The sequence below is a fragment of the Plasmodium vinckei genome (genome assembly GCF_900681995.1).
Source record: "Plasmodium vinckei vinckei genome assembly, chromosome: PVVCY_11".
NCBI lineage: Eukaryota > Apicomplexa > Aconoidasida > Haemosporida > Plasmodiidae > Plasmodium > Plasmodium vinckei.
In genome coordinates, this window is record NC_051303.1 from 709,590 (window position 1) to 721,840 (window position 12,251).

The following is a 12,251-nucleotide window of genomic DNA, read 5'->3' on the forward strand; positions in this document are numbered from 1 at the left end:
GAAAAAGGAACAATAATTTCACCAATTAATATTTGTTGACTACAACAAAAGTATATTTAAAAAAAAATATGCAATGAAAAAATATAATAAATGTTATTTGTAAATATAGGGAAGAAAGAAAATATAACAATATATATATATTATCATATATCCATTACCCACTTTTGAGTAAAATAGTAAGCAAAATTTTGAATAAAATTTGCATATAATTGAAATGTATAACATATTACTAAATTATTCATCAAAAAGAATTTTTAAATATTCAGAAACAATAATTTATGTGGCCCTTTACACATATATATATGCATATAACACATTGTAATATATACACTTGACTTTTTCTTATAGAAAATGCCTTAAACAGCTAAAGAAGGCGCCTCTTTATTAATGAATAGCCATAAACGCGCTTTATTGAGTATTTTCTCCGCTTAGCTTATTTTCATACTTATTAATTATATATATTTTTTATGTGTTTTTTAAATGTTAAATCTTATTCCCAAAAAAATCCCATCAACAGCTTTGCTCTATGGGAAAAGACCAATCCAAAGGATCCAAGTTGGTAAGATCGAAAGTCATAAAAAGATACCATAAAAATATGCGCATATAAGCATATATATATATCAAAGAATGGATGGGTTTACACACATATAGATGGTGTATGAACAAGTTTTTATGCTTCTCCAACTTTTACATTTCATTTTAGGGAAAGATAAACATGTTTTGGAATTATCCTTAAGCGACGTGAACTCGATTTATAATGATATTGACGCTAGTACCGAATTACAAAATAAGGATTATAACCCATTAAAATATAATAAATATATAAAATACAAAATGTCTGCTTTAGATTTAATTGAAACTTATAAAAATGAAGAGAACAAAAAAACAGCATTAACAAATGTTAAATGGTACTCTAAAATTCGGGACTACTTTTTTATAAATTTCAGCAAAAATCAAGTTGAATTAAAAGAAAAGATTGTTCCCAATTTTTTCTACCCCATTGAAAAATGATATCCTTACTATGTTATATAAATTTTTTTGCTTTCTTTCCTTTTTTCCCATTACATTTTATTTAAGGGAGTCTGTTTTATTATATGTTTGTTGTAGTAGAGAATATAAATTGTGTAACATTTTCGTTGCATATTTGATATACCTACTACATTAGTGTAAATCTACATTTTTTTAAACAAAAACTTCTTTTTTCTTTTTTAATAGTAAAAGATAATATATATATTTTTGAGCATACTATGTAGGAGGATTTATAAATTTGTGTGTAAATATATATTTGGTAGTTACACCATAATATGGTGAAAACAAATGCATGTATGTCTATGGTATAAAATTTGTTAACAAATCTAAGCTTAAGCAGGATTTGTATTGGGAATGTTATTACCTGAATCATTTTCTATTAATACACGCTCTTCATCATTGATAAAATAAAAATAAGTACTCCATTTGTTTCTGTCATAAAAATCAAAATTCATAGGTTTAATTGCCAATATATCATTCATAGAAAATGTGATGGCATTCTTTGTTTGTTTATTATTTCCATTGTTATTTATTTCATCATTTTGATTTTCTTTTTTTTCAGGAACTAATGCATCATCAATTTTTTGCTCCGATTTATTTTCCAACAATTTTTTATGATAATAATATTTTGAATTGGCAACATCACGAAATTCTCTCATTTTTTGTATATTATTAAATGAGTTTATTACATTATTTTTTTCATCTATAAATAGGTTTATAATTTCTTGTTCGGTTAGATCTTGAAAAAATTTGATTTTATTTCTAGGAACATATGTGATTATTACATTTTTTAAATGTTTCTCATTTGATAATATAGTTAAAGCAATTCTAATAAATTCCTCTTTATTTTTATAGACAATAAAATTATCTGTTAATAATTGTATAATATTTTCCATTTTTATTATTTGGTCATAAACTATATCATTTTCATAAATATAAGCCTTCAATTTTAAATAACGGAAAAAATTATTAGTCCATACCCAATACATTTTATTAACATAATTGTTCATAAATTCAACATCTTCTTCTGAACATTCATCAATTTCATTCACTATATTTTTTATTTTTTGATAATCTTCCAATTCAGAGCAAATAATAAAAAAGGGCAACAAATAAAATATATATAACCCTAGTAGCTTCATTTTAGACACATTTTATGGATATTGTATGGGGGGTGAAAAATAAAATTAATAGAAAAGAAAAGAGCCAAATTGAGATAGAAACAAAAAAAATGCAGTGGCACACTATTTTCAAACACTATAAAAAATATTTTTTAAAACTTTATAATTTTTTAATAATTATCCTGTATACATAATAAAACACACTTTAACACCCATTTTATAAAAAGAGGTGGAAGTTTGCTATAAAAATGTCATATTTTTTTGAAAAATATTTTATTATATTTATTTTTAAATAAATTAAAATAGAGAAAACAGATTTTGTTGTAATGCTGTCGTTTTTTTTTATAATTTCTTATGATTGTATAGAATTTGTTTTAATTACATCAATTTAAAAAGGATGGAAGGTATACAAAAAAAAGACAATTTATAAATTATAAAAACAAATTTAAAACAAAAAAAATATGCACATGTTTAACACAAATTTTTATGAGACCAAAAAATGTGCAACTGGAAATGGGCACTTGGAAAATTCATAAGATTTATATGTAATTAAAAAAGATAAAATATAAAAAAATATTTATAAAAGCAAGTTAAAATTTAGGAATAAAAACAAAGGCAAAAGTATTTTTCGACTTTTTATCACCTGGGCATTTTTTGTTCGTGCCACCCACTACAAATAAAGCCTACCATTTTTTTTATTTAAATATACTGTTTAAAAAATATTTATTTGTTAGCATTCAAACTGTTTATCATAAATATAATATTTAATATGTTTACACAATCCTTTTTATTTGTAATATTGTTATTAAAAAGGTGTTCATAATTTTTATAAAGATAATCCTTAAACGAGCCAAATACTTTATAAAATAGATCTGATGTTGAATTGTTAATTAGATTATTATGAGTTTGTAATTTTTTAAATGATGATACAAATGAGCATAAAATGTGGCATACTCTATTTAAATTTTTCGTTTTTTTCAAATTATTGTCTGTTTCATTTTTTGCTTCATTATTATGTGTATCAATAAAATTTATTTTTGTAAAAAAAATGTCTTTTAAAAAGGTTAACATCAAAATAATTGATTTATTAAAATAAGTAGAAATTATGTTGTTATGAAAAACTAAAAAGGATTTATTATTTGTGTCATATATATTTAAAATATTAATAAAAGTTTTAACCAAATCTTGCATATCAATAATGCTGAAAATAAAATTTTTCTTATCACTATTATTTTGTTCTTGATGAATTGCCAAGGTCATAAATTTGTTAAATTTACTTAAATAGTATAAATAAAATATGGAACTAATTTCTTGGTCTATTAAAAAATTTATAATGTTGGAAAAAATGACTGTATTTTCTCTGATATAGACTGACTTAGTATGTTGTTTATTTAAAATAATTTTATATAAAGAAATAATTTTATCATTAAAATTATTTTGTAACTCATTTTTACTTCTTGTAATATTTATACAAAATATTGCAAATGGTTTATTATTTTTTTCATTTAAAATTAAATCTTTTATTTTACTAAAAATTAAATCACAATTTTTTTTTAAAATATGCCTATCACACATAAACAATTCAAATATATTGCATATATCAAATAAGTTTATAAAATTTATATATTTTAGTAGCAAATAATTGGACAAAATATAGAGAAACTTATTTTTATACTTGCATTTTATACTAGTATAAATAATAACAGAAAGACTATGAACATTTTCTCTTATATCCATATTTTTTTTTTTTTTTTCAACATTTTTATTGAATATTATTGGTTGAATATAAACTTGATTATTCTTATTTAAATCAGTATTAATAATGTAATTATTTGATGTGTCATATTTGTAGCATAACAATTTATCTTTGTAGACATTTTTAAAATAATTAATTAGCTCCTTTTTATTTATAATATTTTTGTTTGTTTCGAATTGATCTATATTTTCTTTATCCATTTTATATTCAAAAATGGTGATTTTATTAGTTGTTGATTTTGTTAAAGTGTGTAAAATATTTGGATTATTTTTTTTTTCATTTTTGGATATATTTATGCACACATTTATATTTTCTGAACTGTTCATATTATTATATGGCTCACTCTCCATTTTTTTAATTTCTTTTTTGTCCATTACAACATTATTTTTATTTATTTCATATTTTAAAAAATACTTTTCAATGTTTTGCTCTAAATAATTATCACTATTACCCATAAAATTATAGGAAATGTAAATGTGTGATAAAAATATATAAAAAGGGAAACATTTTAAATTATAATTTTTTAATAAATTCATAAATGCTGATATGTCATGTAAATTAAAACTGTTACTTGAATATTTTAGCAATTGGGATTGAATATAATTTATTTCACTGTCTTTATTTAATTCATTTAAGTTATATACCAGTTTATAAAAATTGTTAATATCCAAATTGTTGCTTATTTTGTCGATGTCGTATATAAAAAAAGGATTTACACATTCTCTAAAATGAGTATTCAAAATGGAAAGGAAGTTATAAGAAGTTTTTTTTGTCTCCATTTTATGCAAAATATCCATGCTAATATAATAAATAAATATGTATGAACAAAGTGTTATAATTTTATGACTGTTCATAACTTTTTCTTCAAGCAAACATTTTAGTATTATCGTTATTTCTTTTAAATTAAACATGTTTATATTATCAATAAATTGTTTTTTAAATTGCTCATATACTTTTGCTTTATAATTTTTTGATATGTTATTTCTTAACTTATGAAGATTATGTAAAATGCATGAAAAGTGAATGTAATTTTGTTCACATTCTGCATATATATGAGGCAAAAGAAGATCAAGGTTTTTTTCAACATTTTTATTCCCTTTGTTTAATGATTTCAAAATTCTTACAATATGTTCAAAACTAATAGTGTTTTTTTTATTTTCACTAAAAAGTTTGGTGTCCCATTTTGTATTATGGGAAAAAAAACATAAAGAAAATCGAAAATTATTATTACATTTTTTTTTTTCTTGAAATATAGAGAAATAGTTGGTATTATTGCAACCAATAATATGTGTGTCTTTTCCTTTTGACCCTTTTAATATATGAATTTTCTTTCTTTTATCTATTGTTATATTTTCAAATAGTTTTACATCCTTTTTTATACCAGAAGAATTGGGTAATTTAAGTTTTTTATTAACTTCTATAATTAAATTTTCATTTTTTTTATTTCTCCTATACAAGCCAATTAAGTCATATTTTCTGTACATAGTCATCGTTCTTTTTTCCTCTTATTCACATTCTTCTTTTCTATATAAATTTATAAAGCATGCGTGAAAATCTGTTACCCCTCAAGAAATGAAAAAATGAGAGGGATGGAATATGCGTATGAATCTCATATCCAAGTAAATATATGCTTTTAAATAAGCATCCCTATACATATACTTACATATTGTATAAAATCATAGGAATTCAAACATAACATCACATTGTTAATCGAATGTAGATCATAATAATTAAATAATGATAACCAAAGGGTTTGGAAGTTAATAAAGCACAAAATTGAAAATATTATAAAATATTAAAAAAAAATTAATAAAATAAAAAAATTAAAAAAAAAAACAATAAAGAGTAAAGAATATATAAATAAATACAATATAATGCATATACATGAAATTACCTCAATTGAGGAAGGAGATAATTGATACTGCACAAGGCAAATGATTTATTTTTCCTATTTATCATGGTTCATTAATTTTTTCAATTTATTTTATTATAATTTTTTTCATTGCATTTCCTTCTAAAATTATATGTTTATTGTTATATGATTAATTAAAAAAGAAATTTTTGAAGAATGCAACCAATTATAATAAGGGATATATGTAAAAAATTATTATAATTGGAATTTGGAACACAAAAAATGCCATCTCCAAAATAGTTGTATGAACAATGGCATATAATATTACTATTTTTAATTGAGCATTCAGCATTTTTATCACAATTTCCATTATTATTTGCACAATCTTTAGTAGTCATAGGAATACATTTAAAATATTCTACAGTAGTATCTCGTACATAGTTAGCTAGACATCGGCATTCTTGTTTATCCTTCTCAACAATATAACATCGTGCATGATCACCACACTTTGAATATTCACATATATGATTAGTTTTAAATTTTACAAAATTTGTAATAGCAGTTATATAAAATTTACATTTTAAAAAAAACCTTTCAAAACTGTATACTGTCTCATCTATGATTCTAGTTGTTTCTTTAAGATTTCTATTTTCTTCTAACATTGTTATACGCATTATTTCCGCATGATCTACATCTTCTCCATTTCCACTTTTTTTTTCTGGATTATTTTCAATAGCAGGGGTTGCGGTTTCATCACTTTTTAAAGCTGGATCAGTTGGGGCAGCATTAGCCGAAGTACCATCTTTATTTTTTACATCACCATTAGTATTTGATTTGCCATTTTGTGTACTAGCATCGTTACTTATTTGTGATGATATTCCTCCATCCGAATTTCCATTTTCACCTTTTTCTTGATTAGCATCACCTTCTCCTGATACGGATTTATTAACATCAGGGGTATTACCAACTATATATTCTGATTGATCAAAATCTGAGTCATTTGGTTTAGCAAAATCTTCAATGTTTGGAATTATACGAATGAATTTTCCTAGAAAAGAATGATCTTTGTTATATATATTCTTTTTATTATTTTCCATATTTTCTTCAAACTTTTTAGTGTTTTTTTTTTCATGATTTACAAATTTAAATGCATCAATTTTTGGAGTGTTAACCGAATTTGGTTGTTCTTTTAAATCCTCAACTGGATTATTTTGTGGTGGTGAAACATTATTTTTTGTTGGATTATTATAATTTTCTTTTCTTATAAAATGTGTCTCTTTAATATTATTTATCTCGTCATCTTCATATTCCATGTTAATATAATCTCCTATATTAATATCGTCAATTTCGATTTCCTCTATAACATCTTCCTCATTATTTTCTTGGCTTGGAGGAGTGGTAGTTATGTTATTATTTTTATCATTGACATCTGAAAGGACTGCATTATTTGCATATATTACCAATAAAAGTGTTAAGGTAAATAATTTATTCCTTTTTATAAGTATCATATTTTACTTAACAAAGATAGATAAAAAAATGATTTAGAAATATGGCTAGCTGATACTAGAATAAGTAATATCACATTGCACGCATGTGCATAGTATAATATTAATATTTCCTTTGTATAATAATATGGTTTTTAATATATAACCATATAAATTGTAAAAACAATAGAAATATATAAATTATAACAAAAGAAATATAACTGAATTAAATGAATTTAACAATTGTCCAAATAACAAAATAATAAATTTATGTAATAGACAAAAACACATAAAAAAACGTTGTGAAAAAATATAATAAGAACATAACGTATTTATTCATATTTTAATGCACTATTAATTTTTATTTAATTATTTCTATAATTATTTTGGTTGTTATTATTAAATTGGTTGAGTGAATTGGCATAGATATTTCCTTACGTTTGTCCTTGTATTTTTGTATATTAATTATTCAAATTAATAATAAAAAAATAAAAAGGTTGTTAAAAAATAAAAAAACATTTTAGACAACTACAATGTATAGAAAACAATACACATCATTGTGCATAAAATGGTGAGAATTTCTAAGCGTGTGATAAAATATGCCAATTAAGTTGGAGAAAATATTCATATATAAATATATATAGCATTATGTGTATATATAAAAACTATAGTAATCGATAAGTTTGTCTAAAAATGTTGATAAACATCAGATCGAATATATGCGCAACATTTTTATTGTATATCCCACAAATGATGGTTGATATAGTACCGTTTTATTTTTCAAAAAGGAAAAGAAAATTATAGACATGAATTACTTATAAATACAGCTAAAGTTGCTGGTTATGTATATTTATATATTTTTTCTTCCTATTTATGTTATAGTAAAAATTTAAAACGAAGGAAATAAAAATAATAAATAATTTCATTAGGAGTTGCTATTTAGGTTATACTGCATTTTTAAAAATGTCCCTTTAAAAACAATGCTTAAAATAATAGACATAAAATAACTTTTTATAATTTTCGAATGTTAAAAAAAGACGTAATTATATATGTACTATCAACATATAAAAAGGGAAATATAATACCCTGCTCGTACCATAAAAATATTTTCATATTATTATTTCATAAGAATATATAGCAACCCTTTTATATAAAAAAATAATAGTAATAATGTAAATTATACTATTTACAACAGTTGAAAAATAGTGTATATAGCTGTATATTAAAATGGTATGATTATTTTTTTTGCATAATTTTGATTAATTCATAGAACTTTTGGGGGTTGTATTATAGAATTGGAAAAACAAAACCATGCCATTTTAATATACAGCTATATACACATAAATATGTGAAAAATATTGTTAAAAATAAAATTTTTTAATATAAATAATTTATTCAATAAATTTCCTTCTATGTTAAGGTGAAAAATACACATATTCTTCTTCGTGTATATATAAGCCTTTAAAAAAAAAATTTACAGCTTCTCATTTTATAAACTTGCTTCATATTCTAATATATTAAGTGACGTTAACAAAAAAAAAATTTTAGAAAATGTTTTCAGATAGTTTTATTTGCATCCGTTTTTTATTTTATTTAAAAAAAATACATTTACATGGATAGTGAGTAGATAATTGGATATTATGGAATAAAATGCCAATTTTATTTTTTCATTTTTAATTTATTCGTGTTTTACTTATTTTAATAAATAAGCATCCGCTTTGTCATATCATTTGTATAAGGCATGCAATGCTTTTCCTTAGTACCATTAATATAGTGAGAGAAAAATGATACATATATATATGTGATTAACAGTATTGGAGTATAAAAGATATTAAAAAAATATATAGTAATAATAGTTCAGCAGTGACGACTACAAATCTAAAAAGCATGAATAGGCATGTGCTATATTTATAGATTTCTAATACATCAATGTAAAACTGATCATAAAAAATAATTAATGAAAGGATTTTTAGCGAAGAATTTTCTTTCATCAAATAATACAGATAACAAAGATGGGAGTGATGAAAATGAGGACAAGAGTGAAATAGATAAAAATGACAATGAAGAGAATAATGAAAATAATAAGTCAAACGAAATAAATGAAGAAAACAATAATGATAAGTGTGATCCTTCAATGAATGAACAAAATTATACAACTAATGACAAAATTGAAAATGATGATATTAACAACGATAATAATGAGGTTGAAAATAATGAGTATAAAAAAAAAGATAATGTATTTTCAAGTATTGATAAAATGACATTTTATGAATGTGTATTAAAACAGCTAGCTGATGATAACTTAGTTGATTCATATAATACTTTAAAAAGAGAAATAAATTTAGAAGAAAATGCAAATAGTGAAAATAATTTCCTTTTTAATTTGTATCAAAAAAGGTTATATAATAATTCATCGAATGTAGTAGAGACAGAAGAAACAAACATAAATAAATTAACAGAATATAATTCTTTAAATAAAAAAAAAACACATATATATAATAATAATTTAATACTAAACTATGAAAATAATAGCAACAACATACGACAAACATACTCTTACGAAATTAATAGTCGTATAGAACTCATTCATAAAAATAAATGTATATGTTGTGCTAACAACTCATCGAGAAATATTCTTTGTTCCGCTAGTTCAGATAGTACCATAAAAATGATAAAAATAAATGATTTAAAAAAAAAAAAAATATTTCTTATAGATAATAAACACACAAAAAAAATAAATAGTCTAAAATTTCATCCAATAAAAAATATTTTATTTTCAGCTAGCGATGATTGTAAAATACATATTATTGATATAAATAAAGCTTTGAAAAAAAAAAAAAAATTATATTACAACCAATATAAACATATGAAAGACAAAAATAAGAAAAATGATGAAGAGAAAAATATAATCATTCAGGATAAAAATCCATTTATATCAATGTATGTGCACCCATGTGGTGATTTCTTATATGCATGTAATAAAAATGAAAATATAATAAAATTATATGACCTTCAAACCTTAAATTGTTTTATGACAACTAATAAAAGTACATATCATAGTTCAACTATTAATCAGATTAGTGGAACTTCTGATGGGCATATATATGGGTCAGTTTCTGTTGATGGAAATATAAAAATATGGGATGGGCTTAATTCAAATTTAATACATACTCAATATAATGCACACAATGGATATTCAATACAATCTATTGAATTTAATAAATCAAATTTTTATATATTAACATCCGGTTTAGATGGCCAAACAAAAATAATGGATATGAGAAATTTTAAGACATTATATACATTTGGAAATGGACTATCATGTATATCAAATAAAAGTATTTTTATGAATAATGAAGGTTTTATAGCTAATATTGTTCAAGCTAATGATATTTTTGATTCACAATTTTATATATACAATTCCTATTTTGGTAATATAGAACATAATATACAAAATGTACATAATGATAAAATTAATGATATTATAAATGCAAGAGATGGATTGGATGTTCATACAGCTAGCTATGATGGATTTTGTAAAACTATCAAAATAAATCAAATGTATTCCCATGATAATTAATAAAAAATGTAAAGATATAAAGACACAAAATCGACTAAATTGACGAAATTCATATGACTGTCTTATCTTAACACTTTCAGATTTAATGATATATTCTTTAATAATATTAAGCAAAGAAAAAAAAAATTTTTTTTTTTTTTTCAGCTTAATTAGCTAGCTATGAAAATAAATTATATAGCATGTCTATTGCTGCGTATATGCTTGCTTGATGTATTGATATTTAAGGTGATTTTTTTAAGTTTGATTATTTGACATGCAGTTTTTTTTTTCTTCAAACATTTGTTTTTTAACAGTTTATATGTCATACAATATATGCTCTCACATTAGCATGCTATGCGAAATTGTGATATTTTTTATTAATGCAAAAATTAACTGTAATTGTTATTACATTTTTTAATTCTTTTTTTAAATTTTCAAAGTAATATATATTAGGGATACAGTTTTAGATCTTCATTTGGCGTCTATTTCCAATGCACAATAGGAAATATTATTTATGTCTTTCATTTTTTTTACATAAAATGTAAAGTAAATTAAAAAACGATAAAATATGTTAAAGTAAAATATGTATACATATGTACACACATTGTATGTAGAAAGTGATAAATATGCAAAATAGTAGGATATTTAAAATTTGTTTAGTCCATTTGACATGAATGTGTGTGCAAGCTCGATCTGTTAATGCATATAAACTTGTTTGAGCTTATAAATAATAATAAATTTGGAAATAATAGAGTGAAAAAATGGAAAGCATGGAGTTAGAGCATGTGTGGGGAAATATAGTAAAAATTGCTACCCCTAGTACTACCAGTTTAGACAGCTCGGATGAGGACAATATTTCTTATGTAAGTAATAGTATTATAGAAAAAAATAAATTATTTGATAATATAAATTACGGATTGGACAGCAAAATAAATGACGATGATGATTCGAACAAGGTTGATAATGATATTAAAAAAAAATGCATAGGTTGCAATGATGACAATATTGGAATTAGTGAAGATCAAACCTTATCTGATATTGAACATGAAGATATAATAAAATTAATAAAAAGAGCCATGAAAAATAAAAATAAAAAAAAGGATTATGAATTTCGAAAATATATATCTGAAAGTAAGCTATTTTTTATTTTTGTACATATATTTTTGGATTTACTAAAAAATAAAGATAAAATTGAAAATCCATATGAATATATTATTAATTGCTTTAAAATAAATTCAAATGAGACAAGTAGTTTTGATGAAGATGAAAAAAAGAAATTCATTAATGAAAATAAATTTTATAAAAAAGAAAATGAAGAATTAATTAATAAAATAAATAATATACAACTCAAGATTGTTGATGTTCAAAAAAATTGCATAAGCAGTAATAATGTAGAATAATATAGATAATGATAAAATATTTAAAAATACAGAAAAATTGTGGGCATGGA

At 22.3% G+C, this 12,251-nt stretch overlaps 6 protein-coding genes across 6 annotated transcripts; 3 read left to right on the forward strand and 3 right to left on the reverse strand.

Annotated features, from left to right (window-relative positions):
* Positions 1–480: 480 nt before the first annotated feature.
* PVVCY_1102010 (conserved Plasmodium protein, unknown function) lies at positions 481–1,011 on the forward strand (the record flags this gene model as incomplete). Its single annotated transcript, XM_008626172.1, has 2 exons — positions 481–559; positions 704–1,011. The coding sequence occupies 2 exons, from the start codon at positions 481–483 to the stop codon at positions 1,009–1,011; spliced, it is 387 nt and encodes a 128-aa protein (XP_008624394.1).
* Positions 1,012–1,361: 350 nt separating this feature from the next.
* On the reverse strand, positions 1,362–2,171 carry PVVCY_1102020 (conserved Plasmodium protein, unknown function; the record flags this gene model as incomplete). The annotated part of the gene is made up of 1 exon (XM_008626171.1): positions 1,362–2,171. The coding sequence occupies one exon, from the start codon at positions 2,169–2,171 to the stop codon at positions 1,362–1,364; it is 810 nt and encodes a 269-aa protein (XP_008624393.1).
* Positions 2,172–2,873: 702 nt separating this feature from the next.
* PVVCY_1102030 (conserved Plasmodium protein, unknown function) lies at positions 2,874–5,396 on the reverse strand (the record flags this gene model as incomplete). The annotated part of the gene is made up of 1 exon (XM_008626170.1): positions 2,874–5,396. One exon carries the CDS (start codon positions 5,394–5,396, stop codon positions 2,874–2,876), a length of 2,523 nt encoding a protein of 840 aa, XP_008624392.1.
* Positions 5,397–5,952: 556 nt separating this feature from the next.
* On the reverse strand, positions 5,953–7,266 carry PVVCY_1102040 (merozoite surface protein 10, putative; the record flags this gene model as incomplete). Its single annotated transcript, XM_008626169.1, has 1 exon — positions 5,953–7,266. The coding sequence occupies one exon, from the start codon at positions 7,264–7,266 to the stop codon at positions 5,953–5,955; it is 1,314 nt and encodes a 437-aa protein (XP_008624391.1).
* Positions 7,267–9,199: 1,933 nt separating this feature from the next.
* PVVCY_1102050 (cleavage stimulation factor subunit 1, putative) lies at positions 9,200–10,822 on the forward strand (the record flags this gene model as incomplete). The annotated part of the gene is made up of 1 exon (XM_008626168.1): positions 9,200–10,822. One exon carries the CDS (start codon positions 9,200–9,202, stop codon positions 10,820–10,822), a length of 1,623 nt encoding a protein of 540 aa, XP_008624390.1.
* Positions 10,823–11,562: 740 nt separating this feature from the next.
* On the forward strand, positions 11,563–12,201 carry PVVCY_1102060 (conserved Plasmodium protein, unknown function; the record flags this gene model as incomplete). The annotated part of the gene is made up of 1 exon (XM_008626167.1): positions 11,563–12,201. The coding sequence occupies one exon, from the start codon at positions 11,563–11,565 to the stop codon at positions 12,199–12,201; it is 639 nt and encodes a 212-aa protein (XP_008624389.1).
* Positions 12,202–12,251: the final 50 nt, after the last annotated feature.